Source organism: Cervus canadensis, chromosome 27, assembly GCF_019320065.1.
Source record: "Cervus canadensis isolate Bull #8, Minnesota chromosome 27, ASM1932006v1, whole genome shotgun sequence".
Lineage (NCBI taxonomy): Eukaryota > Metazoa > Chordata > Mammalia > Artiodactyla > Cervidae > Cervus > Cervus canadensis.
Window position 1 is genome coordinate 34,900,012 of NC_057412.1, and position 26,813 is coordinate 34,926,824.

A 26,813-nucleotide genomic window follows, 5' to 3' on the forward strand; every position below is an offset into this window, starting at 1 on the left:
GGCAGGCTACCAGGCTCCTCCATTCCTGGGATTCTCCAGGCAAGAACACTGGAGTGGGTTGCCATTTCCTTCTCCAATGCATGAAAGTGAAAAGTGAAAGTGAAGTCACTCAGTTGTGTCCGACTCTTCGCGACCCCATGAACTGCAGCCTACCAGGCTCCTCCGTCCGTGGGATATTCCAGGCAAGAGTACTGGAGTGGGGTGCCATTGCCTTCTCCGCTGGTAGTGCTGGTAACTAGCAAAGTATAAACCTCATCAATTTCTTTATATTTTATAAATTAAAATTATTTTATAGTGTTAGGAGATACACACACATACATATTGATATTTCTGTTCTTCCTTAATTCCACGGAGCTTTTAGTTTATAATTTTGCCCCATGGTTTTCTAAGGAAATGAAAACTGTCATATAAGAATTCTCTCATTTTTCCCCACTACCAGATTTGGTCAGTTATCTGCTTTTATTCCTAACCTTCCCTTCCCTCCTGTAATATCGAAGATGTGTTTCTACTCCTATCTAAGGTCAGCTTCTCCGTGTTTACTCTAGATCCCACCCCTTTCTACTATTATATATTACCCCTTCCCTTTCTTATACTGAGTTTCTCTCCCTGGGTGATTTCCATCAGCAGAATGTGCTCTGGTGTTTTGTGGTGTATTGTGGAATTTTTTGACTCTACATTTCTGTCTACCTGTTTTCTCATTTTAATAGGATTCTATTCAAAATTCTGCAAAGAACTGCCTATAGTGTATACATTTTTATATCACATTTTTTCCTCAGCATACTCCATTTGTGCTTCCATCCCTACAGTTCCTTGAAATTGCTCTTGTTGGAGTCAGCAAATTATCTCTATGTTGCCAAATCCATTGTTACTTTGCTGTTTTTATTTTACCCAAAATGGACTATTTCCTCAACTTTGGTTTTGTTTTTAAGCTTTTTGTTTTATTTCCTCAACTTTGTTTTTCCTTTTTTTTTAAAATTAAAACTCTGTATTTTGCATTGGGGTACAGCTGATTAACAATGTTGTGACAGTTTCAGGTGGATGGTGAAGGGACTCAGCCACACACACACATGGATCCATTCTCCCCCAGGGTTTGCCTGGTGGCTCAGATGGTAAGGAATCCGCCTGCAATGCAGGAGCCCGGGTTCGACCCTGGGTCAGAAAGATCCCCGGGAGGAGGGCATGACTACCCACTCCAGTATTTTTGCCTGGAAAGTCTCCATGGACAGGGGAGCCTGGTTGGCTATAGTCCATAGAGTCTCAAAGAGTCTGACACAAATGAGCAATTAACACTACAGCTATTCTCTCCCAAACTCACCTGCATCCAGGCTGCCACATCACATTGAGCAGAAGTACATGTACTATAACTGTTTTTCTTTAAATACTTTTGCATTACAGCATCCTTTTCTTGGTTTTCCTCCTACCTCTTTGATGGTCTCTTCTTAGTCTCTTCATAAACTCCTCTTCTCCTTTAAATACAAATTTTAAAATACTTCAGGCTCTTTTCTGGCCTTCCAGTTTTTTGCATCTAGATACTTTTGAGACCTTATTTTACTTACTCAGATGACCTAAATCTATAGCTTTGGCATCTCCCAACAGTTCCTCCTGATGTAACTAGTATCTTAGGAACCTTCACTTAGACATTTTATGGTCATCTCAGACTCTCTTGGCCAAAATAGAATTTCTTGATTTCTTCCTCACCTATAGTTTTGAAACCTTCATCTCTGTCTTTTCTGATTATAAATGATATTATAATCCAATCAGTAGACTGGATTATAGCTGTTAAATCTCTCATATTTTAGTCTGATTTTTTCCCCCGTCACTGCAACATGGTAATTAAGAACATGGTAATTAAGAACTGTTTTCTGGAATCATATTGCTTTGGTTCAAATCCCAGTTCTCTGTATAGTTTCTGTGGCCCAAGTTAGGTTACTTAACCTTGCTGTGCTTCAGTGTTCTTATTGGTAAAATTGTAATATTATTAGAACAATGCTGGGACATCGCAAGTATGTTGTTTATCAGCTTTAAGTATTAGTATTGCTGATTCCACCATTACCACCTGCCCTCCCATCCAAGCCCAAACCTCCATCATCTCTTAACTGGAACTATTGCATTAGCCTTTTAATTGTATTCTATACGTACGTGCTAGTACTCTATTCACCTGTCCTCAATTCCATTCTAACCCATTCTCCTACAGCAGACAGGATGATTTTTCTTGAACATAAATTACATAACATTATTACCAGGCCAGAAACAGCCTGAGGGCTTTGCACTCATTACACTTGCTGGGAACTTCCTACTCCAGAGCTTTACATCTAGCCCCTGCTGAGCTTTCTTAACCTCACCTCTTGCCTCCCTGCTCTTTCCCCACAGGTACAGCTGTGTTGCTCATTCATCTTTGAATGGAGTAAGTTATGGTCTCCTCAGGGTCTTGTACAGTTTGTTTCATATGCCTAGAGTAAATGTTTCCCTTGTCTTCACCACGTAGGTCTTCACTTACATTACCTTTTAGAGAGGCCTATATTGACCACCCAGTCAAAAGAAGCCACTCTGACAGTCTCTATCTTATCACCCTTATTTTAAATCTCTGCCAAGAGCTTAACATTGTCTAATATTTATGTTTGTTATATCCCTTCTCCACTAGAATATTAGTTCCAAAACTCTATCCCCACATTAGTTCAGAGTGTATCCCTAGTCCCTAGTCTACTGCCTGGCTTCACAACAAAGTGGTGGAGAAACTTCCAAGAATAATACAGTTACCTTTATTTTTTACTTTATTTAACAGTTTTCTTAATCTGTAATACAGTGTCCTGAGTGGATCCAAGGAAAACAGTTCCTTCACTTAGCTTTTTAGGCCTTAAGCTAGAATCAGCTCCTAGTTACCAACTAGACTCTTCTTTGAGTACATATTAATAGTTGGGTTTCCCTAGGATTTGTTGACCACTGAGTTAACTGACCTATCTGAACACAAAAGGTTTTATGCAGCTTCCAGTTTGATTTTGCTTCAATATAGCACTCCTTGAAGTCTTATCTTATACAATTCTTTACTACCAAAATGCTCTTAAATGAACCTGAAGGATTGTTTAAGTAGTTTTCATTTATTGACATTTATCTTGTTAAGGCATTGAAAGTTACAAAAAAATATGTGATAGAGCTTGTTATCTGTCTAGAAACTTAAGATGATTCATCTCATTTTTAATAGTTAACCCATGAGTTTGAAGCTAATATACTATATTTAGTTTAATAATCGAAGACTTGTTTTATGTTACTAGCTTGAGAAATTTCTGTCATTCTAGTAGGTAAGAATGAAAGGGGAAAATTATAACTTAATAGCGATGAAAGTTTATGAGTAGCTCTATGAAATGAAGAAGAGTGATATGAGACAGTAAATTATAGAACATCCTTTATTCTAAACTGGAGAAGTTTCTAAAATAGCTCCTTTATTTTGAGCCACAGCATGGACAACACCAACAACACAATATCTTGCAAGGATTTCTTTTCTTGTATTTTACAGCTAGTCCAAATTTTTCTTTAGTAGTGTTAACGTACTCTTTTGTGCCATTGACTATCATTTCAATACTGTTAATACTTTCTCCCTGTTCCTCTACCAAAAGCGATATCTGAATGAAAAGATCCCTTAAATCCTTTATTTGGCTTTCCAGATTAACCAGTTCTTTGTGTCTCTGTTCTATTTCTGAGAGTTGTGCTTTAGTGATACTGATTTCTGTGAGTAAGCTTTCATTAAAAACTTCCCATTTTCCTTGATAAAGCATATCGTTTACTTCTTCTTCAGGTAGTTCTTTTCCAGCAACTTCAAGCTGACGGAAAATAAATGTCCTGCACTTCTCTTGTTTTGCTGCTATTGTGTCGTTGTATGTAAACATAGTTTGCTGAAAATGGCGGAACATCGCAGCATGCTGAAATTTAAGTATCCTTGTGACCACCGATGATGGACCACTTTCATCCTCTGACTTTTTAACTTCTTTTACTAAATCATCCAAACCTCTGTTAATGTGTTCTGCTTGGATTTTTATCTCTTTCGCAATGCTAGACTCTTTCTTAAGTAGACTAAACCTCCTCATTGAAGCCACAAGACTTTTCTGTTGCTGCCCAAATTTTTGAACATTATCTGTCAAATTGTTAATGCTCTCCTGTAGTTTTTGGATCTCATGTAGGTGTCTCTCAGCTACAGGCTCTCTTTCATAAATAACAGCTTGCTGCAGAAACACCCCTTGTTCCTCTGCTTCTGTAGTCGACACATCCTTGTCTTTAGAGAGCTCAATTTCCTTTGTTCGTTGCTTCAGTTCTTGAAGTCGGTCTTTCATCTTCTCTTTTCTCCTAAAAGCAAAAATGATTGTGTTGAACAAAGAAAAAATTGGTGTTTTTCCCCAGTAGCAGTTGGTTTCACATAACTACATCTATCTCACAGGAAAAGTCCTCATGGCTTTCTGAGAAGATGGTTAAAAATAAGGAAAATTGATAAGAATTTTCTCATAAAGATTACTCAACTAGGAAAAGTAATGTAAAATGTCTTATAAATTACTTTGCATAATTCACAGCTTCTGTGACTTCTATTCAGTTGTGTAAAGTAGCTGAGTAAGCAGTGATAGAGAAATAATTGCCCCAAAGTAAGTTCTTCAGTATCATGATACTGCCACAGAATAGACTTTTCTTGATTTAGGAAGATTTATCTTAGAATGGATGATTTGACCAGATCTTTTTAGGACTTAAAGGTCACTCTGAATGTGTCCTTATTACTGAAGGTATGATTCCCAGTTAATTTGGTCTATGTAATGTTAAAAACATTTTCACTTTGCTGTTCTGTGCTTAGTCACTCAGTCATGTCCGACTCTTTGTGACCCCATGGACTGTAGCCCATCAGGCTCCTCCGTCCATGGGAATTCTCCAGGCAGGAAGACTGGAGTGGGTTGCCATTTCCTCCTCCAGGGGACCTTCCCGACCCAGGGATTGAACCCGGGTCTCCCTCATTGCAGGTGGATTCTTCCTGTCTGAGCCACCAGTGAAGCCCACATGTGTACTTCAGCTAAAACCAGTGTAGTGACGGGGGGATTCCATACGAGAGCCTAAGCAATGTAGATAATGTTGGATTTATCTTAAAATTTCTCAGTCTTCTGGAATTGACTAACACATTATTTGACATAGCTTTGTTTATATCAATTCATAATAAGTGGTATTTTTTTATAAGATATACAAAAATCTTATTTGAGAGACACTGATGATATTGACATTTGCTATATCCTCTATTGGTAGTTATTCAGGGAATCAGTTGGTGTACATAGTTATATATAGTGATATGCATATATGTGTATAATAATATGCATATGTATAATAAAGTGAATAAAAGGAAATCCTTGTTAATAAAACACTTTATTTTCATAGTTAATCTTGACTTTAGAAAGGCATTCAGAATACCTTTCATGATATTTTTGTGGATAAGAAGTCATTAGGAAGTTACAAGTAGCTCATTGAACCACAGGTGGTATCAGTATCAACTAGGAGAAAAGGTCTCTAATGTTATGCTGTTAGACTATCACACTCAGTGTTTGATACATTTATGCAAATATTTTTATCAGTTATTTGGATGTCATAGAAGGCATTCTTTTCAAAATTGTTGATGGTGCAAAATTTAGAGAGCTCTTTAGTATGTTGAAGTACAGAATTGGGATTTGAAAATTAAAATATTCTATACTGAAATAAAAAAATATATTTAACTGAATAGGTGTAAAATGTTTCACCTAGTTGTTCCGAAAACACCTTTACGTCTATAAAATGGAATACCCTTGAGTTCATAGAAGGCTTTTCACACAAGTAGAGCTGTCTGAACATGGAATGAACTGCTTCATGACATAAAAACCTTGCCATCTCTAGAGATGTTCAGGATATTATTGAATGATGATTCAATCAAGGATATTGTAGAAATGATACCTTTATTACATAAAAAGTTAAACTAATATTCCTTTGCTTTTAAGGTATTGGCATTCTGTCAGATAATTTTTGAAGCTTACTTTATGCAAAGTTTTAAATGCTGTATTGTATATTCAGTAATACCTGTCCTTGCGTAATTACTCTGAAGGGGGCTGGACAATATACAATTAAACAGATAAATGAGATAAACTTAGATCTTGATAGATCAATTAGGCAAGGCCTCACTAAAGAGCTGTTTGAGTAGTAAGACCTGAATATCAAGAAGATGAAGAGCCAATAAAGTGTATCCTGAGAATTAGAGACGTGGTGCTGAAGCAGTGAATTGGACTGCTGTGTTTTAAGGACAAAATTAATGCTTGTGTAAATAGAAATCAGGCTTCCCAGGTGGCACTAGTGGTAAAGAACCTGCCTACCAATGCAGGAGACTTAAGAGACTTGGGTTCGATGCCTGGGTAGATCACCTGGAGGAGGGCATGGCAACCCACTCCAGTATTGTTGCCTGGAGAATCCCATGGACAAAGGAACCTTGTGGGTTACAGTCCATGGGGTTGCAAAGAGTCGGACATGACTTAGCTACTTTAGAGCTTTAGAGAGAGGTAGAAATTAATATGAGCGGTAACACTGAAGGAGTGAAATCAGGACGGTAGGCAGGGATCAGATCACAAATGGCCTTGTGGGTCAATGTAAGGAGCTTAGATTTTATTTTAGATAAAGGGGATGACAATTAAAAGAGAAATAGGATATTGACCTAAGGTTTATGTTTTTAATAGATCACAGTATTCGGTTCAATTCAGGTGCTCAGTCATGTCCAACTCCTTCTGACCCCATGGACTGCAGCACACCAGGCCTCCCAGTCCATCACCAACTCCCGGAGTTTACTCAAACTCATGTCCATGGAGTCCGTGATGCCATCCAACTATCTCATCCTCTGTTGGCCCCTTCTCCTCCTGCCTTCCATCTTTCCCAGCATCAGGGTCTTTTCCAGTGAGTCAGTTCTTTGCATCAGGTGGCCAAAGTATTGGAGTTTCAGCTTCAATATCAGTCCTTCCAATGGACATTCAGGACTGATTTCCTTTAAGATGCACTGGTTAGAGCTCCTTGCAGTCCAAGGGACTCTCAAGAGTTTTCTCCAGGGGATCACGCGGGCCCTCCCTCCAGCGACCGGAGGCCGAGCGAAGGGGCGGGGTTTCCGGTGGCAGCGGCACTCGGGCGTCGGGTGACGCTAGGCGGACAGATCGTCACGTGACACGGAAGTGACTACGAACAGGAAGAGGACGAAAAAAAGAACCGTCCGCGACGCTGAGTCGAGCCGGATCCGCAGCCACCATGAACAGCAAAGGTCAATATCCAACGCAGCCAACTTACCCCGTGCATGGGAACCCTGTGTACCCTCAGACCTTGCATCTTCCTCAGGCTCCACCTTATACTGATGCTCCACCTGCCTACTCAGAGCTGTATCGTCCGAGCTTTGTGCACCCAGGGGCTGCCACCGTCCCCACCATGTCAGCTGCATTTCCTGGCACCTCACTGTATCTTCCCATGGCCCAGTCTGTGGCTGTTGGACCTTTAGGTTCCACAATCCCCATGGCTTATTTTCCAGTTGGTCCCATCTATCCACCTGGTTCAACAGTGCTGGTGGAAGGAGGGTATGATGCAGAGGCCAGATTTGGAGCTGGCGCTACTGCTGGAAACATTCCTCCTCCTCCCCCTGGATGCCCTCCCAATGCTGCTCAGCTGGCAGTCATGCAGGGAGCCAACGTCCTCGTAACTCAGCGGAAGGGAAACTTCTTCATGGGTGGCTCAGATTGTGGCTACACCATCTGGTGAAGAACCAAGGCCATCTCTATGCCGGGAAAGACATCACATACCTTCAGCACTTCTCACAATGTAACTGCTTTAGTCATATTAACCTGAAGCTGCAGTTTAGACACATGTTGTTGGGGTGTCTTTCTGGTGCCCAAACTTTCAGGCACTTTTCAAACTTAATAAGGAACCATGTAATGGTAGCAGTACCTCTCTAAAGCATTTTGAGGTAGGGGAGGTATCCATTCATAAAATGAATGTGGGTAAAGCAGCCCTAAGGATCTTCCTTTAATTCCTCTGGAGTAATACTGTACCATACTGGTCTTTGCTTTTAGTAATAAAACATCAAATTAGGTTTGGAGGGAACTTTGATCTTCCTAAGAATTAAAGTTGCCAAATTATTCTGATTGGTCTTTAATCTCCTTTAAGTCTTTGATTTATATTACTTGTTATAAACAAACCGCATTAGTTGTCTGCCTTTTCCTTTCCATCCTTGGCCCCTGGTCCTACCCTCAATCCTTGTCTTCCACTCTTTCCCACCAATCTCCATTGAATCAATGGTGCAGGACAGAAAGCCAGTCAGACTAATTTCCTTCTCTCCTTGCACTTTCCCCCACTTGTCATCTTTTAACTAGTCTTTCACAAAGGATCCTCTGAAACCCCCTCTGTGCCCCAAGCACAGGACCCATTTCTTCTGCTTTTGCATCTCCTCAGGCAAAAGCGGAGGGTGCTTTTTGGACCCTCCTCATAGGTTTTCTCTTCAGACATGAACCAAACCCAAATTTGTTTTGGTGCCAGAAAAACTGAACCTTGTTTTAACAAAGGATACCAGTGCAAACTGTACTGTAAACAGCAGTTTGTTTATAAATTTTGAGGGACAAGGAGGAGGATGCATTTAAAAGCCTGATGACTCTGGAGCCAAATTAAGGGGAGTTTGCAGATCAGAAATTGGTTACCATTTCTTGTCAGTGTCTGATGTAGCCACTCATGGCTCCCAAGAATTCCTCAGCTGGGTTAATGGGGTCATGTTGTGAATGCCTCACTACTAAATGACTTGAGTCCAGTGAAATCTCATTAGGGTTAAGAATATTTCAGGGATCCTTAATATTTTGATTTTTGTTTTCTAAAATTGGATTTTATTTTATTTTATCTTATAATTTCAGTTCATCTAAATTTGTGTTCTGTACATGTGATGTTTGACTGTACCATTGACTGTTATGGAAGTTCAGCGTTGTATGTCTCTCTCTACACTGTGGTGCACTTAACTTGTGTGTTTTTTTACTAAAAATGTAGAATAAAGACTATTTTGAAGATTTGGGGGGAAAAAAAAAGAGTTTTCTCCAACACCACAGTTCAAAAACATCAATTCTTCTGCGCTCAGCTTTCTTTATAGTCCAACTCTCACATCCATACATGACTATTGGAAAAACCATAGCCTTGACTGGAAGGGCCTTTGTTGACAATGTAATGTCTCTGCTTTTTAATATGCTGTCTGGGTTGGTCATGACTTTCCTTCCAAGGAGTAAGCGTCTTTTAATTTCATGGCTTCAATCACCATCTGCAGTGATTTTGGAGCCCCCCCAAAATAAAGTCAGCCACTGTTTCCACTGTTTCCCCATCTGTTTGCCATGAAGTGATGGGACCAGATGCCATGATCTTAGTTTTCTGAATGTTGAGCTTTAAGCCAGCTTTTTCACTCTTCCTCTTTCACTTTCATCAAGAGGCTCTTTAGTTCTTCTTCACTTTCTGCCAGAAGGGTGGTGTCATCTGCATATCTGAGGTTATTGATATTTCTCCCGGCAGTCTTGATTCCAGCTTGTGCTTCATCCAGCCCAGTGTTTCTTATGATGTACTCTGCATATAAGTTAAATAAGCAGGGTGACAATATACAGCCTTGACGTACTCCTTTCCCGATTTGGAACCAGTCTGTTGTTCCATGTCCAGTTCTAACTGTTGCTTCCTGACCTGCATACAGGTTTCTCAGGAGGCAGGTCAGGTGGTCTGGTATTCCCATCTCTTTCAGAATTTTCCACAGCTTATTGTGATCCACACAAAGGCTTTGGCATGGTCAATAAAGCAGAAATAGATGTTTTTCTGGAACTCTCTTGCTTTTTTGATGATCCAGCAGTTGTTGGCAATTTGATCTCTGGTTCCTCTGCCTTTTCTAAAACCAGCTTGAACATCTGGAAGTTCACAGTTCACATATTGCTGCTAAAGCCTGGCTTGGAGAATTTTGAGCATTATTTTGCTAGCGTGTGAGATGAGTGCAATTGTGCGGTAGTTTGAGCATCCTTTGGCATTGCCTTTCTTTGGGATTGGAATGAAAACTGACCTTTTCCAGTCCTGTAGCCACTGCTGAGTTTTCCAAATTTGCTGACATATTGAGAGCAGCACTTTCACAGCATCATCTTTTAGCTCAACTGGAATTCCATCACTGTATAGAAAATAGTTTTCTGTTGACCTCCAGGAGAGACCTGGATGAAGAAACTAGATGGAATAAATGGGAACCATTTTGGAGATATTTTGGAGGTGGAAGCAATAGGACTTATTGGTGATTTTAATGTTTCAGCAGCATGTAACCACCATTACTTCTTGAAATTCATTCAAGTGTTGCTTCTGACTTTCCTCTTGCCTGTTTGACTCTTCCTTCATCTTTTTCTCCTCTCTGATTTCTCCTTGTCTTTCCCACCTTTGAATACTGAAATGCTTCCGCACACAGTTCCCTTTTTATCCACCATTGTTTTCAAGCCTCACAGCATTAAATACTGTATGTTAGCTGATGGCTCAAAATTATATCTCAAGTATAGACTGCTCTCATAACACCTGTCTAGTCAACAGCTCCATTTAAATGTCTGTGTCTAAAATAGGCTCCTGATCTTCCTCCCAACTCCCAAACTGCTGCACTAGTTCAGTAAGTGGCATCTCTTCTGGTCTCTTCTTTCAGTCTTCATCCAGGTCACTTGACCAAAAAACTTGGGAGTCATTCTGAATATTCTATTTTGTGTCCTCCCCCCATACCCCCCCTTATATTTAAACTAATAGCAAGTCTTGCCAATCTCTTTTGAGGGTACATGGCGAACTAACTCCCTGGCTCAAGTCACCATCCTTTGTCGCCTGGATTATTGAAATTGTCTCTCTGTTTCTTCATTTGTATCCCCTTCTCCTTTGCCCCTTTGGTCTTTTCTTAATACAGACATCAGAGTTAAAATGTAAGTCAGATCACATCATTCCTGTGTCTAAAGTCCTCCTTTAACATGATCTCTCAGAGGAAAAGCCAGAGAGAGCCCAAAGGTCCTGTAAGGCTTTTCTGAGGTCTGTTTCCCTCAGTCTGTAAAGAGTCTGCCCGCAATGTAGGAGATCCAGGTTTGATCCCTGGGTCGGGAAGATCCCCTGGAAAAGGAATGGCAGCCTCCTCCAGTATTCTTGTCTGGGAAATCTCAGGGACAGAGGCCGGGCTACAGTCCATGGAGTCGCAAGAGTCAGACACGGCTTGGTGACCAAGCCACCACCACAACATCCTGTGGGACTTCCCCCCCGCTCTTTTTCCCTCTCTGACCTGCCTCCACAGCTCCTGGCTTCCTCTGCTTCAACCATACTGCTCTGCTTGTTACTGCCTACACAGACCTGGCGGGACCCTGCCTTAGGGCTTTAGCACTTACTATCTGAAATCTTACTGAAATAACACTGCTCTCAGAGAGGCTGTCCTTGGGCACCCTATCAGGAACTGCAGCCAGCATCCCCAGTTTTATTTTTCTTCCTAGCACTTTTCACTATATTTTACTTATTTATCTTACTTTATTGGCTGCTCTACCCCCTGAATATAAGCTCCATGAGGGCAAGGATGTTTATTCATTCTGTATTTCTAGCACCTTGACAAGTCTTATGTTTATTCAAGTTCTCATATTGAGCACTTTATACCTCACGTTTTCTTGAGTTCTTAATATTTGACAGACACTGTTCTAAGTGTGTTGCATGTTTAAGAACTCTGAATTAGGTATTACCATAGTGTCTATTTTACAGATAATAACATTCGGACCCGATCTTAGGGAACTTAACCGAGATGTCAGCTTGTAGCTTTGGGATTCAAATTCAGATAATCTAGTGTGAATGACTCCCTCTTTGCTATAATATAAAGCCTTTTTCAGTGGTGTCAGATGCTCTATAGAGATCAGATAAGTTTTCTGAAGAGGCAGCTATTTAAAAGAAGTGGTTGAGAAAGAAGGCAGATTACAAGGGATAAGACCTTGAAATCTGTTTTTGATGGGAAAAGTCTTTTATAGATATTAACAGTTGACTCAGAGACATTTCTGTGTATCTGAATTGCTGAGCATTTGAAGTATTGGTTGGAAACATTTAACAGCAAGTTTTTGTTTCCTGAAATGCACTTACAATTTTCTGCTATTTATTTTAAATTATCTAAATATTTAATTCAAATAGCTTTAGGCCTTTTATTTTACCACTGATTTGTTATATTAAAAGTTAAAAAAGTTTCAATCTGTATAATTTATGCAAGTAAGAGACTTCTATGTAGGGAAAGGATTTTATTCTCCCTGTCTCTCCACCTTTCCATTGTCTGTATTCTACCTTACTTGCAAGGAATAATTTCTCTACTTTAGAAATAGAACTAACCAAATCTAGTGGCTTACTAAGATCTGTGGGAAAAAAATAATCAGCTATAACATTAAGCCTGGAAAATTTGTGGAAAGATTAGTTAAGGGAGACAATGAGAAGGTAGCAATATTGAGCAGACTTTGGGTGTTAGAAAAGTAGATCAGTATGAAACAGTGTTAAGCATATCTTCTAGGAATGTATTTACTGGCCTTTGCCCTTACAAGTAGGAAATAAGCAAAAGAGAGGAAATTTATTTAATGGTATGTGAGCATATTATTTTTTAAGTCCTTTATTAAAGTAAAAACACACTGATTTTAATTGAGAAAGGTTTCAGTACTAGAGCAGCCAATTAAATGTGCAGAAAGTTTGATGTTATCATTTTTTATATTTTTCACATCTTTTAGATTGTATTGGGGATTCTCTGGTGGTTCAGGGGTAAAGAATCTGCCTGCAATGCAGGAGACCCATGTTTGAAATTAACTTATACATATAATTTCATAGTTATTTATAATTACAATTAATTGTAATTAACCTAATATTATTATTAATATAAAATTCAGTTTTAAAAGATAAATTGTAAAGATTTTTAGCTTTATAAACCAATTTAGGTTGGAACTTCTTGTGAATTTTAAATAATTCAGTTTATGAGAACTTTCTTGTGGTCCCATTTTATCAGGCAAGATTTGCATAATTATGTCACAGTAATATCCAGTCACCAAATCTTGCTGTATTACAACCACAAAGATGTATTTCTCATTCATGTTTCATGTCCACGTTGGGTAAGCAGGGGCTCTCGTTCCCATCTTGGTCTTTCCGAGACCTAAGCTGCACCTTTCTGAGTGTGGTAGGTTGGTAGGGCAGTTGGAAGTACTGGAGAACTCTCATCGACATTAACTGCTGTAGCCCTGAAATCAAACAAAGCATGTTACTTTGCTTTGCAACTCCTCAGCCAACTGAAGGAGGATGGTAGTGATGTGTAGTCCTCACCTGTTCTCCAGAAGAGAGGTGATGAACCTGGTTTTTTCCACATCTGTTGAATATTGTAATTTCCAAAATGAACCCTTAGAGTTAACTAATCAATATCTAACTAATCCTTAGAGTTGACTAATTGATTTTTCTTATGGGGAAATTGGAAAATTTCTGAAAATCAGAAAAGTTAAATGTCTTATCCAGAGCTTGTTAGTCATACTGGTATAATGCACACTTCCTGGCTGCTAGGCCAGTGCTTTTTTACATTATAAGATGTTTAATACAGATTTCCTAGAATGTATATGTTATATAAAGCTGGCATCGTCTGTATGCTCTTTTATATTCAGTATTTTATAAATATTCGATGATTATGCTGGTGAAGATTTTTAAAAAGAACTAAAAACTATCATTAAGTGATTGTAGAAATTTTTATCATGTTGTAACTTTGAGCAAGCAGAGTTATCACACATGATTTAGTATATGCCTCTGATAAAGACTAATCTTTCCAGTATAGAGGGAAGTAATTTACTAAAGTTGGTTAGTTTAGTGAATTATCTTGAATAGTTCCATACTGTTCTTTGCTTTAGTGTTTATCACTTACTTATCTATATGCTTCCTCTGGTATTACCATAGTGACGCTGAAAATTAATTCCTCCCGAAGTGTTTAGGATGTCACGTTGCTTTGGAAACAGTCATGGGCTCTTTTCTTTCTTCCTCTCACCTTCCCTTCCTCCCTTGATTTGCAGATCTGTTATTTTTCTTTATTTCGTAGTAAATAGAAATAGATTATCCTAATGAAACATGTTGAAGTGAAGTTGAATTGTGTCAGATATCGTGTCATGTTTTTAATATAAACGCTGTGTTTAAAAGAGAAAAGTTCTTACGGGAGGTAGTGTAGCATATTAGATCTAAAATAACTATGTTAGCAGCTCTGTTACTTAGGATTTTGCGTATTATAATTTTTCAAATTAAGTACTTTATAATTTAGAAAAAGAAAAATAATTTGTTCTGATCTCTTGTATCTGTGTCATGGGAAATATAAAAATTTCTGAATTCTAGTCTTGGCACCATGAAGAAATTGGCATTCTTGTATTTTCTTCTGCTGTACCTCATAATCATAGTAAGACAGGAAGTGAGGTGTATTGCCTTCCTATTTATGTACACAGATTTATGTATCCTGTTCATACATACATGTATGTACATACATACATGTAACCTGTTACTATGAATTTTTATAACTACATTGTACATAGCAGGTATGATGTTTCTTGCACTATTTTTTAAATTGACTTCTGTTCTTCATAATATGGGGAAAAAGAAAAGAGTATTTGAGGCTTAGACGAGAAATAAGGGGGTGGGTATCAAACCAAAATAGATTTTAATTTTTTTATTCATGTGCTAAGTAGCCTAAAAATTTTTTTAATTTCACAGTTGTGAAGAACTACAGTGAGTATAATTTTCTCTTTGATTGTGTGGCTTGAAACAAATCGTGAAATAAACTCTAATATACTTATGGCAAGTTAGGTTCTTTTTTTTGTTTTAGTTATCTATCAATAAACAGTGCCATCATGCCATCAAAAGCCTTTTTTTGAAGCATCATAGTTTAACTTATTTTTTTTAAAAAAACGAAATAGGGTATTTCAAATATAATAGCACAATATACTTTTGCAAAGTGCTTTTAAGGAGGTAAATTTTACTGTCACTGGTTTTGGAAATGAAGATATTTGACTCTGACCCTTCTACTAAAGGTGATCTTATCCTGGGTTTCTGTGTTTCTGGAAGAACAGTTTCCTGCAGGAATACCCCGTGGGCTGCCATCTCCTTCTCCAGTGCACGCCTGCATGCTGAGTCACTTCAGTCGTGTCCTACTCTGTGCAGCCCTGTGGACAGCAGCCCTCCAGGCGCCTCTGTCCACAGGGCTTTCCAGGCAAGAACACTGGAGTGGGCTGCTATTACTTGTAGATAGTTCCTTTGTTTATTGTGGTCACCAACTGTTTTTCATGGTGATGAACAGATGTATTTAGTAAACTTCATCAGCAGTTTATCTTCAGTAGGGAATTATATAGGAATGCCCTGAGTGCCTTGCATTATGGATATGTTGTTAACCCGTTTTTATGATTGTCACAACTATGAGTTTGACATACTCAAACTATCATAGCCCAGTTAGTATACAGTTGTCCCTGCATATTGTGGGGGATTGGTTCCATGACGCCCACAGATGCCAAAATCCATGGATACTTAGCTCTCTTATATAAAATGATGTAATATTTGCATACAACTTATATATATCCTCTTGTATATTTTTTACTTTAAATATATACTTCAAGTCATTTCTAGATTACTTATAATACCTAATGCAGTGTAACTGATACATAAATGTTTGTGAATAAAATGTTAATGCTATGTAAATAGTTGCTGGTGCATGGAAATTTCAAATTTTGCTTTTGGGAACTTTCTGGATTTTTACCTAAATATTGTCCATCTGATGTTGGTTGAATCCATGGACATAGGACCTGCAGGTACTGAGTGTGTGGGCCTGACCTTTCTCTAGGGATTTCTATAGCTCAGATAGTATAAGCATGGGCCTGATTTTTCTGTAGTGATTTTGTGGCCTGAGCGACTACATCACTCCTTGCTGTAGTTCTGGACAAACCAACAGAGATTTTCGTTTTTCTGTACGCAGACTATGTTCTGTTTTTTTTCTGTTTCATTACTTTATATAGGAAACTTGACTTTAGTTCTCAATTATGCACACTCTAAACCCCAGCCTCTAAGATAAAAGTGTTTGCTCCTAGTAGCCAGTGGTTGGTTGGTGTTGTTATTTAGTCACTAAGTCATGTCTGACTCTTGTGATCCCATGGACTGTAGCCCACCAGACTCCCCTGTCCATAGGATTTCCCAGGCAAGAATGCTGGAGTGGGTTGCCATTCCCTTCTTCAAGGGATCTTCCTGACCCAGGGATCGAACCAGAGTCTCTGGCACTGACAGGTGGATTCTTTACCACTGACCCACCAGGAAAGCCCAGTGGGGTTAGCTTTAATTCCTGCTGTCCACTTTGGCGCTGAGTGTTTTTGATCTTCATTTCTGGCACCTGGATAATTCCCTTTCTTACTTCAGATATAATGATGTAGTTTAGAAATTTGTCTTTCTTTTCTTTTTCCCCATAAGATTATATCAAGCACTTCTCTAGGTTTCTAGCAAGAGGAGGAATTTCTTTATCTGTGCATCTTCACTTAAAGTCATAGGTGATTACTTTAAAGAGTTTACATAATTCAGAATGTTCCTTAAATCCTTATATTCATCTCTGTATAAACTAACTTAATGTAGGTATTCGGGTATACTTTCATGCTATAAATAAATTGCATTTTCCAGTAGTTTCATACTCATAACTATATGTATAACTATTTCCAATTTATCTTATGATCTTCTTCTATCTTCATAAATTATAATATAAGCAAAGTGAGATATCTAAGTGTGTTAGAATTTAAAGTTGGAAGAGACAGAGTTCATGAAGGCATAAAACATTAAGCACATAGTTGTGAAATCATTTAATTGCTTAGGTAAGTGAAATTGGCAATGCTACCATTTTATGCAATATTTTCTGCACCTTAAATTTATTTTTTTAATATCAGAAGAGTTCTATCCAAATATGTCATCTTTCAGCATGTTTAATGTACTGCTTTGCTATATAATTTTGAATTTTACTGTTAATAACTGATTGTATCTTTGAACTCAAATGTAATATTTGCAAAGAGAATTAGAACACTGATTTATAAATACACTAACTAAATTGACAATTTGTTCTCTGAAATACGAAAGCAAACTTGTATTACTCAAAAGTTTCTCCACCCTATTGCGGATAGGGAACATTTCTGGAAACAGAAATATGAATAAGATTTTTCTAATGCTTTAGGAAATATGCCCTGGATTGATACTTTATATAATTTATAGAGTTTTTAAAAGTAAGACATTTCTTTTTATAGTTACTATTATCTACCTGCAATGCGGAAGACCCAGGTTTGATTCCTGGATTGGGAATATCCCTGGGAGAAGGAAATGGCAATCCACTCCAGTGTTCTTGCCTAAAGAATTCCATGGAAGGAGCGGCCTGGTGAGCTACGCAGTCCATGGCGTCTCAACAGAGTCGGACACAACTGAGTGACTACCCCTTAACTTTTCACATTGAGTAATCATTTCTAGAAATGTAACAAATGTTTATTTAACATAAAATGGAATGTTTTTTTGCTTTTGTGTATGAAGACAGCTTGCAGCATTTCCCTAGTTCAAGGTGAAAGCAGCTATTATTGGAATGTTCACCTGTTTGGCTTACAGGAAGAAAACAAACTAAAAAAAATATTGCAAATTATGTTAATTATATCAGTTTAAATTATTTTACATTTTTTGGTAATGCAGCCTTTGAGTGCTTTTTAAATTCTACTTTTTGTTTAGTATAAATAACTGTAAAATTAACTCTTTAATAGTAAGACTATTTTGTTTAAATATTAAGACTCATGTAATTTTGAACTCTCTCATATCTGACTAAAGTAAGCTGTACATATATAGCATTATTTTTATATTAAATTTAAAACTGCATCATCACAGAGGTAGTGTGTTCTGGGTATTGCATGGTCAACTTTCACGTTTACCCTTAAAGCACTTACTAATGGAAATATTATTTTGATTTGAAATATTATATATTAAAATCTAACATAACAGTTGTAAAATAACTTTGAAGAAATATCAAAAAATAAAACATGTTTTGATGAAGCCTTTAAACTTTTTGAAACTACCTATGTATTTTGCATTTAAATGATGGTGACTTAAGTTTTTAAAGTTATCAAATCAAATATAATATTGATATTAAATTTTAGAATTTAAGTACTAACGGAAACATCTAAAAATTGAGTACTTAGAAAAATTGAGTATGTCGGTATTTTACAGTAGTCCTTTTACAACACGACTATTTTTTAACTTCCTCAAATTAATTTTAAAGATTCTGGGAAACAACAGTGAAGAAATTAAGGCCTTATAGAAAATATTCTTAAATTTTTAAGCATTATACATATGTGGCAAGTTGGGCATAAACTTCAGAATTAAGTGGAAAAATGTTCTCTAAAGCAAGCACAGTATAATTTATATAGTCTGTTTATAGAGGAAAGAATTTTAAGTTTGTTTTTATAGGTTCTGACCTTCTAGTGTTTCCAAAATGGAAAGATATTTTTTTAAAGGACTTAAAAGGAAAAGTTGATTTTGTTTGTAGTGGTCTATTTCTAGGGACTCTAAACTCCTATCTCATTCAGCCTATCGATAGTATATGTGAATGGATCAGCTGCCTGTAGCCTGGTCCAAATCTGAACAAAACAGGTAGCTTCAATTATCTGTTGAGTTCTTTTTAAATGTCACAGATTTAAATCTCTGGATGTCTCACATTAAAAGTACAGAAAAGAGTGGTTTCTTTACCTTTGTCTTGTTCCTTTGGCTTCTTTTTGTTGCTTTTCCACCTGCGTAGTTGGAGTCTTGCCTGTGAGAGAAAATCTTGAGTATCATCTGTAACATTTTATTCATATTTTATTTAAATCTCTGTCTTATAGTTCACAGGCTAATCTAGGTGCGGTTTTCATTTAGTTAACTTAATTGAAAGCCACATAATGAATAAAATAAGTTAGATATAAAGCTGTTTTGCAGTTCGTATCAAGTGAGAACAAATTGCTTACCTCACACCTGGAGAATCCGGTTCTGCCTGTTAGCTGCCTGTTCTTTAGATTAAAGGAAGGTTGTTTTCACTGGAGCTAGTTGGTAACAGGAAGTCCTTGTTAAACTGTCTGCTATAGAAAACTTGGCACAGGCTCTGAAATTCCTGTCCTATATTGTATATGAAATACATTACTCACAAAAAAAGGGCGTTTATAATTAAACAAAGATTACTTTGTTTTCTAAAGGTGTGAAACCTTGCTAAATTGTTGGAATTTGGAATAAATAGGAATGAAAAGAACCGTGGGTAAAGGCTTTTTGTTCAGTGTACTTTAAAATAATTGAATTCCATCTTATTTTAGGGAATTCACTTCGCTGGTGGCTTAGCTGGTAAAGAATCCGTGTGCGATACAGGAGACCTGGGTTCAATCCCTGGGTTGGGAAGAATCCCTGGAGAAGGGAACAGTTACCAACTCCAGTATTCTGGCCTGGAGAATTCCATGGACTGTGTAATCCATGGGGCCGCAAAGTCAGACATGACTGAGCAACTTTCACTTAGGGAATTAAATAGTTGAATTCCATCTTACTTTCTTTTTTTTTCCCCATCTTATTTTCTTAACTCAGAAAATTACCAAATTTCAGAACTACAACAGCCAGAAAAGAGATAGTATCTTTAAACTTGCAACTTTACTTTTCTTTTTGGTATGCCTGCTATTTTTACGTTTCTTTCATAATTTTCCACATGAAAAGACTGAAATTGTGCAGTGCTGTTATGCTGTTTATTATATCAAAAATTCAAAATTAAGTGTTGCCAGAGTGAAATATTTGTAAGAAAAATCAGACATGAAATTTCTCTTGCATGACTAACTTTTCTTACACTCCCTTTTTCTCTGTCTGAGGTGTTATGTTTTGAGGATGAGAGGTGGGACATTGCTATTATATCTATCAAAATATCATTTGTATTTATTCTTTGGTTTAGTAATCCCACTTCCTGAAGTCTGTTCCCACAATAAGGAATGATGCCTTCACACACTTATTCCTCACGGCCCTTTTTGTAAAAGCAAAACATTGAGAACTATCCATAAATACTACATGTAGTTCTTTAGTGGCTGAGTAAATGATGAAACATGCATATAATCAACATTTTGTTTATTAGTAAAGAATATAGCACTAAAGATGGTCTCTTTATACTGCTTCAGGGTAATTTTAGGATTTACTGTTTGGAAAAAAAGCATAGTGATTCACAGGAGTGTATATAGTATGCTAATGTTTGAGGAAGAAAGGGAGGGTATAGATACACATATAAACATCTGTTAACCAATCACTACCAGTGGATAGCCAAGGTGCCCAAATTGTGGTCTTTAAAATAGCATTTTCTCCATGTACATGTTTATATTATTAATAAAAAACAGTGGGAGAATGAATGAAAAACTAATGAAAGTTCATTCATTTTCTCACTGTACCCTCCCTGACTTGTTTTTATAGTTAGATGTTATAAGTACAATTGATGATACTGCCATTTTTACACAGTCTTTTCAGAGGTATTGGTAGTGATGTTGCAGGAGAAGGCAGTGTTGGCATTGGGGGTGATACTGATTCAAAAACACTTAAAAGAATAAATTGTAATGTGTATCTGGTTTGGATCTGAATTTGGACATTACAATTAAAGATATTGAAGAATATTAATTTTTTTCAGAGCTTAGGTGTGACAGTGGTATTAGAATATTTTTAAATTTTAGGGTGAAGTGATATGACTGATGGGAACATGGAAGATATATAGATGAGCAAAAATGGTATAAATTTTTAGATAGGTGATAGGGTTCATTAGATTGATTATTCAACATATTTATGATACAATAGATATTTTCCTGAAATACTACCAAATCCTTTTCAAGACAGTATTTTATTACCTTTTGACCTCTGCCACCTGATAGGAAAACAGTTGTTTTGTTGTTCAGTCTCTCAGTTGTGTCCAACTCTTTGCGACCCCATGGACTGCACCACGCTAGGCTTCCAGGAAAACAGTATCTTGTGGTAATTCCTAACTTTTTTAAGAACTTGTTTTGGTTTTTTTACTTGTTCCCCAGTTTGTTCCTAATTGAGTATAAGGTTTTCTATGTCCAGTGCTGTGCTAAATAAATTAGATAAAAGTGACCTCATTTCTCCAGTAAATTGCACTGTTATGTGAACACATCCACACACTGGAAATACAGGTTAGCTCAAATAATACAAGCTTTGAATGACTATTTAGGTATGTGAAACATGATGCAGTTTGTATTTTAAAGAAGAAAAAAGACTTGGGATAAGGGCCTTTGCATCACGATGCAGTGTATTTTAAGAAGATAAGGCCCTAAGGTGAAAGGTGTAACTGATGGCTGAGAGCTGTGGAAACTCGTCCACTACTTTTTCTGTTTGTACTTTGTTGTTGGCCTGTTGACCTATTGCTTGTTTTCTTGACATTTCTCTGTACTTGATTTCCCTTTTATAGGCCAAATCTTAAAAAATGTTTGCAAACTTAATAAAGGAAAAACGATGGAATAAAAGATAGTACATTGCTCTATAAAACCAGCATGTTCTGTAATCAGCAGGGTTAAAACTTTGGAGTAGGAACTTGGTGAGAATGTTTTTAAGCAGCTGTCTGATTGTATATTTGCTGTAAATCCACTTTACTTGTGTCTCTCTAGGTTGGCAAATAAACAGGATAAAGAAGGGGCTCTAGGAGAAGCTGATGTGATTGAGTGTCTTTCTCTGGAAAAGCTGGTCAATGAGCACAAGTGCTTGTGTCAGATAGTAAGTTTTGAGGCTTCTTTTGCCCTATAAATTATGTTCGATATAACTTAGTTTTTGTAAAGGTGATAAGCAGTTAGAGAGTAGGCAGCTAACAAAATAATTTATTAGTGTTTCTTTTCTAAATATTTTACCCAGGAAATGCATGATCTCACTGTTCATTTGAAATTACTTACTACAGTGATATTTGTTTTCTGTTGTTACTGACTTCTTTAAAATGTCTTCCATCATTTCAAAGACTTTAGATTTGATTTTGTTTAAACATTGCTGACAAATAGGTAAGCTATACAAACATGTTACTCTATAAATATTGTAAAATGGTGGAAGTATAAATACACAATTTATACTTAGGATAGTTTATAATGATTTTTGAAAGATTATATTAGAGTTATCCTACAGTCTTAAAGATGAACTGAGGATTTAATCATTTATTCTTGGTTTCAGAAAATGATTGTTAGGCTGTCAATCTTAAAAGATGCTTAGTGCCATAAGTTCCCTGGTGTAAGAAATTAAAATTTTCTGCTATTTTTATTATGTAGTGTTAAATAGTAGTAGTATTAATAGTATTTTTAATAGGTAGTTTTCTTCGGTAAGTTCAATTTTGTCTGTCAGTGATTTTGTTTAAAATTATCTAGCACTGCCAACTTCTTGTGTCAGAATCACTCTCCAAGCTTACAGGTATAATCCATAAAATACTTCAACTCATATATACATACTAATGTAGTAATTATTGCAAAGATGTATTTTATAAGTTAAAGAAGCAGGTGCTTTATATCATTAATTTAACGAGTTAATTGATTCAATTGTCCAGTAATTATACTAATGGTTTATGAATGAATATTTGTAGAGAACTTTTATTTTTAATCTTTAAGTAAAATAAACTTCTATTTTTAAGGAACCTTGTTCAGCAGTCTTGGGATATGGAAAGAAAATTGACAAGTCCATTAAAAAGGGCCTTTATTGGCTGCTACATATCATTGCAAGGGACTTTGATGCCTTAAATGAACGCATCCAAAAAGATACAACCGAACAACGTGCTCTTGAGGAGCAAGAGAAGCGAGAAAGGGCTGAACGCGTACGGAAATTACGAGAAGAAAGGTAAGTGGATTAATTATATGGCACAGTGCATATGAAATGCCAGAACACCTCACTTTTATGAATAGTTTTTTAGTTTGCCTATTCAGGTTCTTCATGGTAAATTTTTTTTATTTCTGTAGACTTAGCAGGTTTGGTTGATAGAGGTCTACTTTTCCTAATGGTGGTATAGTAGTTATATTTATTGCTGCAGTATTTATCTCTCACAGTTTTACAATTTTTATTTCTTTATTTCTTATGACAACCTTTAGTGCAGTGGTTCTCAATCCGCAAGGTGATTTTGCTCCTCAGGAGACATTTGGCAATGTCTAGGAACATTTTTGCTTGTCATGGCTGGGAGGTGGGGTGCAATTGGCATCTAGAGGGTGGAGGCCAGGGATGCTGCTAACCATTCTGTGATGCACAGGACAGTCTCCCATAGGAAAGAATGTGTCGTAGACTGAGATACTTATTAGTGTCAGTGAAGATAGAAGGTAAGCTGTTAGTGGATCACCCAGCTGAAGCAAAATCTGATCTTCAACACTAGTTTTTGTCTGAAAGGAGAATGAATTGCACCATCTCAAGTTTTAAAAACATGTTATTAAAACTATTTTTAAAATGTGTTGCCTAAATGGAAATTTTAAAAATGTTTAGCAAACTCTAAATTAAAAAAAAAAAAAGTTTACATAAATTCTACCATTGAGTCAGTTATTATAATCTTAATGCTGGAAGAAAATAATACTCAGATTTGATTACATGCATATATGCTAAGTCGCTTCAGTTGTGTCCAACTATGTGTGATCCCATGCACTGTAGCCTGCCAGGCTCCTCTGTCTATGGGATTCTCCAGGTAAGAATACTGGAGTGGGTTGCCATGCCCTTTTCCAGGGGATCTTCCTGACAGAGAGATCGAACTGGCTTCTCAGATTTGATTAGATGTTGAATTTAGTTCTTTATCCCAAGATTTCTCTTTCTTTCTTCATTTGATTATTACATGTCAGGGGAGGGAAGAAATGGAAAGATTTCCAAGTGAGCTCTTGTGGCATCCAAAGTTGTCTTCCATCTACCTAAGTAATACTGGCCTCCTGTGTGCTTTAACAGTTGCAGCCTCATAGGCAAGAACCCACTGTCCGTGGTGATGCCTTTGTGAGGTGCTCCCTCACACTGTCAAGGAAATCCTCTGATTACTGGTATCTTTCATTTAATTCAGAGACAGGACTTATCTCTTGGAGAGATAACTTTTCTATCCTTAGGTGCTCAATAACATGAGCAGATCAGTGACATAGGTCTCTCTTGAACCAATAAGCGTTCCTGTGAGAATCTTTGATTTTCTATTCTAGTGTATATTTTCATGATATAAAGCTAAGTACACCCAACCATTCATGTAAATATACCTTCTATGTATTTATGAAAACAAAATATATGGCCATAGTTTTCTTTTTTTTTTTTTTATGGCTATAGTTTTCTAAAGGCTTCTTTGCTTTTCCTCTACTTAGAAAACAAGCAAAAAGAAAAAAAAAGATTGAATAAAAGAAATTTAGACTTTTTTTTTTTTCCAGTTTTAGCTTTTTCCATAAAGATATTCCAGATCATGTTATGGCTGGCTTTTCTGGTACCCCTCTCCCCTTTCCTCCTTCCTCTTAGCCATGCCACTTGTCTTCGGAATCCTCTCCTGTTTAACAGAATCCATAACAACAGAATCCATAATTAAATTTAGATGAGAGTGTTAAAGAACTGTTTATTGTTAAACACAATTTAATAGGTTTTTAGATTTTTATAGGTTTAGATAATTTTGGAAAAAACAGTAAAACAGCTATTATTGGTATCTGAAAATAGTATATTAAAACCAGATACTTGAAATTACTTACTAATAAATGAATAGCATTAATAATGAATAAGTGTCTGGTAAGTTATGTTTATATAGAGAGCTTTCACATATATTAATTTATCTGAAATAGCTCTATGAAATAGGTATTTTGTCCACATTTATGGGAAAGCTGAGGCTCAAGTATGCAGATAAATGACCACAAGGTCACAGAACTAGTAAATTGCAGATCACTAAATCTTGGCTTTCTAGGTTCAGGATGAGAGAATATATCTTTCCATCATAGAACTTAATTAATAAATGCCATAGTAATGAGCATTGACATTGTTCTACTATACTTACAGTATAGTTGCGGATCTAAAATAGTCATGTTTCTGTCTATAGCTATGTCTTTTAATAATTTATTACCTTTATCTCTGGGGCAACATTAATTTTAAGTCACAGAGATAATAAAATTCTCAGTAGTAACTAACATAGAAATATTTTTTTGGTTTGAGTGACAAAGGGCTACTTATTTTTATAGCCTTTTCTACTTATGCAAAGCAATAATTGTTATCTAGTTCATTTATGGTATATAACTGTACACAGCTCTTAAGAGGTTTAACAGTAGAACTTACCTAGTTAACATTAGAGAAGAGGATAGCATTGGTTTGGGAGGGTAATTAAATTGATTAATATAAATCTTTATTACATAGAAAAATAATCTGTACTGCAGACATTAAGAAGTCAGTCATAGAGAATGTCATTTTTGTCAGCATTTCTTTCTTTAAAAATTCAAACGATTAATCTTTACGTGGAGATAGAGGCCTATTACCTGCATAAGGATATCTGAAAATCAGTAATTCAAAGCCATGTCCATATGTTTAAATATTGAATTTAGTAGCCATAAACCTATTGCAGGTGTTCTTAAACATGATTTATCATTTTCTCATAAGGAATTCCAATTTTTTTCCTTCAAAATATAGAGAACAAAGAGAACAAGAACGGGCTGAACTCCATGGAACCAGTGGGATGGCTGAGTTGGACCCAGAACCAGTTATTGTTAATCCTTTCCAGCCAATAGCATCGGTAATCATTGAGGTATGGATAGTGGCGAATTAATTTTTATATGTTAAGTTATCAAGTTGGAAGTTCAGAAAGGAGGTGAGGGATAGGGAAAGGAGGCAGGGAGATAGTAGTATTTCACCAGAGATTAATTATTTGTAAAAGAAATTAAAAGGGGGAGACAGGCTAAAGGTTTGTTGCTTTTTCTTCCTCTTCAATCTTCCCTTCTGATCTAGCATTAAAAGGAAGAAGGATGGCTGCAGAATTCACTGAGAATGAAAATGAAGATAGGATATACAACTATCTTATTGTTCTGATAAATATATTTTGTCACATATCCTATGACAGTAGTGTTTAACTCTTATTTATGTTGTCTTTGTCACTGTATATTGCTATTACTATACTTTTACAGTAATATTTAGATGTTTATGAAGCATTAGAGTATGTAAATGGTTTTCTAGCTATTTTCCCAGGATACTTAATGTTTGAAACTATGATATGTTCTTTTATATCTGAATATCATTTATTTTAATTTTAAATGTCAGAAGTTTAACTAAAATTAATTTGTAGATTTTAATCATAAGAAATTAAGGGTGAGAGAAAGAGTGTGTGTGTGTGTATGTGTGTATGTTTCTATATCTGTCTGTCTGTGTATCTGTGTCTGTTTTCACTTTCTACTGATGTTCAGAGTTTGCACTGGTCCTGCTTTAATCGCTCCCAGCAGCTATGCTTCCTCAGTGGCGGAGCTTCCTAAATCGCCTCTCCATTCACTCAGAGCTTAATGTGGCAGGTGGCTCGCATGACCCACCTGTATGTTCTCCATCCCTCTTCCCCTATCACTGCCTCCTTCCACACAGGTATTCATCTGGAAAGGTGGATGATTAGTTCTTCCTTGGGGCTGCTGCTGAGGAGGGAGGCAGCTCCACAGGTAAGAAGATGATTGTATAGTTTTTGGTTGCTTTATTTTTGCAAAATAGTTGGTAATATGAGATATTTAGTTTTAAGTTACTTAAGAAATGAAATAAATGGAAATATCCTTTTTATCAAGCAAGTTTTCTTCCCCAAA

At 36.6% G+C, this 26,813-nt stretch overlaps 3 protein-coding genes across 8 annotated transcripts in view; 2 read left to right on the top strand and 1 right to left on the bottom strand.

The window, feature by feature from the left end:
- Positions 1-26,813, top strand: part of ARL13B (ADP ribosylation factor like GTPase 13B) — an 81,066-nt gene that overhangs the window by 38,784 nt on the left and 15,469 nt on the right. For all 5 annotated transcript variants that reach the window (XM_043448635.1, XM_043448634.1, XM_043448637.1 and 2 more), the window contains 3 exons: positions 21,702-21,807; positions 22,700-22,902; positions 25,669-25,783. In XM_043448635.1, coding sequence (XP_043304570.1) covers positions 21,702-21,807; positions 22,700-22,902; positions 25,669-25,783 — 424 coding nt within the window. The remainder of the gene's footprint in view (positions 1-21,701; positions 21,808-22,699; positions 22,903-25,668; positions 25,784-26,813) is intronic.
- STX19 (syntaxin 19) overlaps positions 2,745-26,813 on the bottom strand; it is a 46,002-nt gene continuing 21,933 nt past the window's right edge. Inside the window, exons 2-3 of the mRNA XM_043448642.1 lie at positions 18,787-18,847; positions 2,745-4,335 (exon numbers count right to left, since the gene is read on the bottom strand). Of these exons, the coding sequence (XP_043304577.1) occupies positions 3,438-4,322 (885 nt within the window). The 5' untranslated portion in view covers positions 4,323-4,335; positions 18,787-18,847 and the 3' untranslated portion in view covers positions 2,745-3,437. The remainder of the gene's footprint in view (positions 4,336-18,786; positions 18,848-26,813) is intronic.
- On the top strand, positions 6,985-9,062 carry LOC122428623 (DAZ-associated protein 2-like). 2 transcript variants are annotated; one of them, XM_043448644.1, is made up of 2 exons: positions 7,060-7,573; positions 7,651-9,062. In XM_043448644.1, the coding sequence occupies exons 1-2, from the start codon at positions 7,270-7,272 to the stop codon at positions 7,962-7,964; spliced, it is 618 nt and encodes a 205-aa protein (XP_043304579.1). In that variant the 5' UTR covers positions 7,060-7,269; the 3' UTR covers positions 7,965-9,062. The 2 variants fall into 2 exon arrangements, with proteins under 2 accessions (XP_043304578.1, XP_043304579.1); XM_043448643.1 differs by having other exon boundaries at positions 6,985-9,062.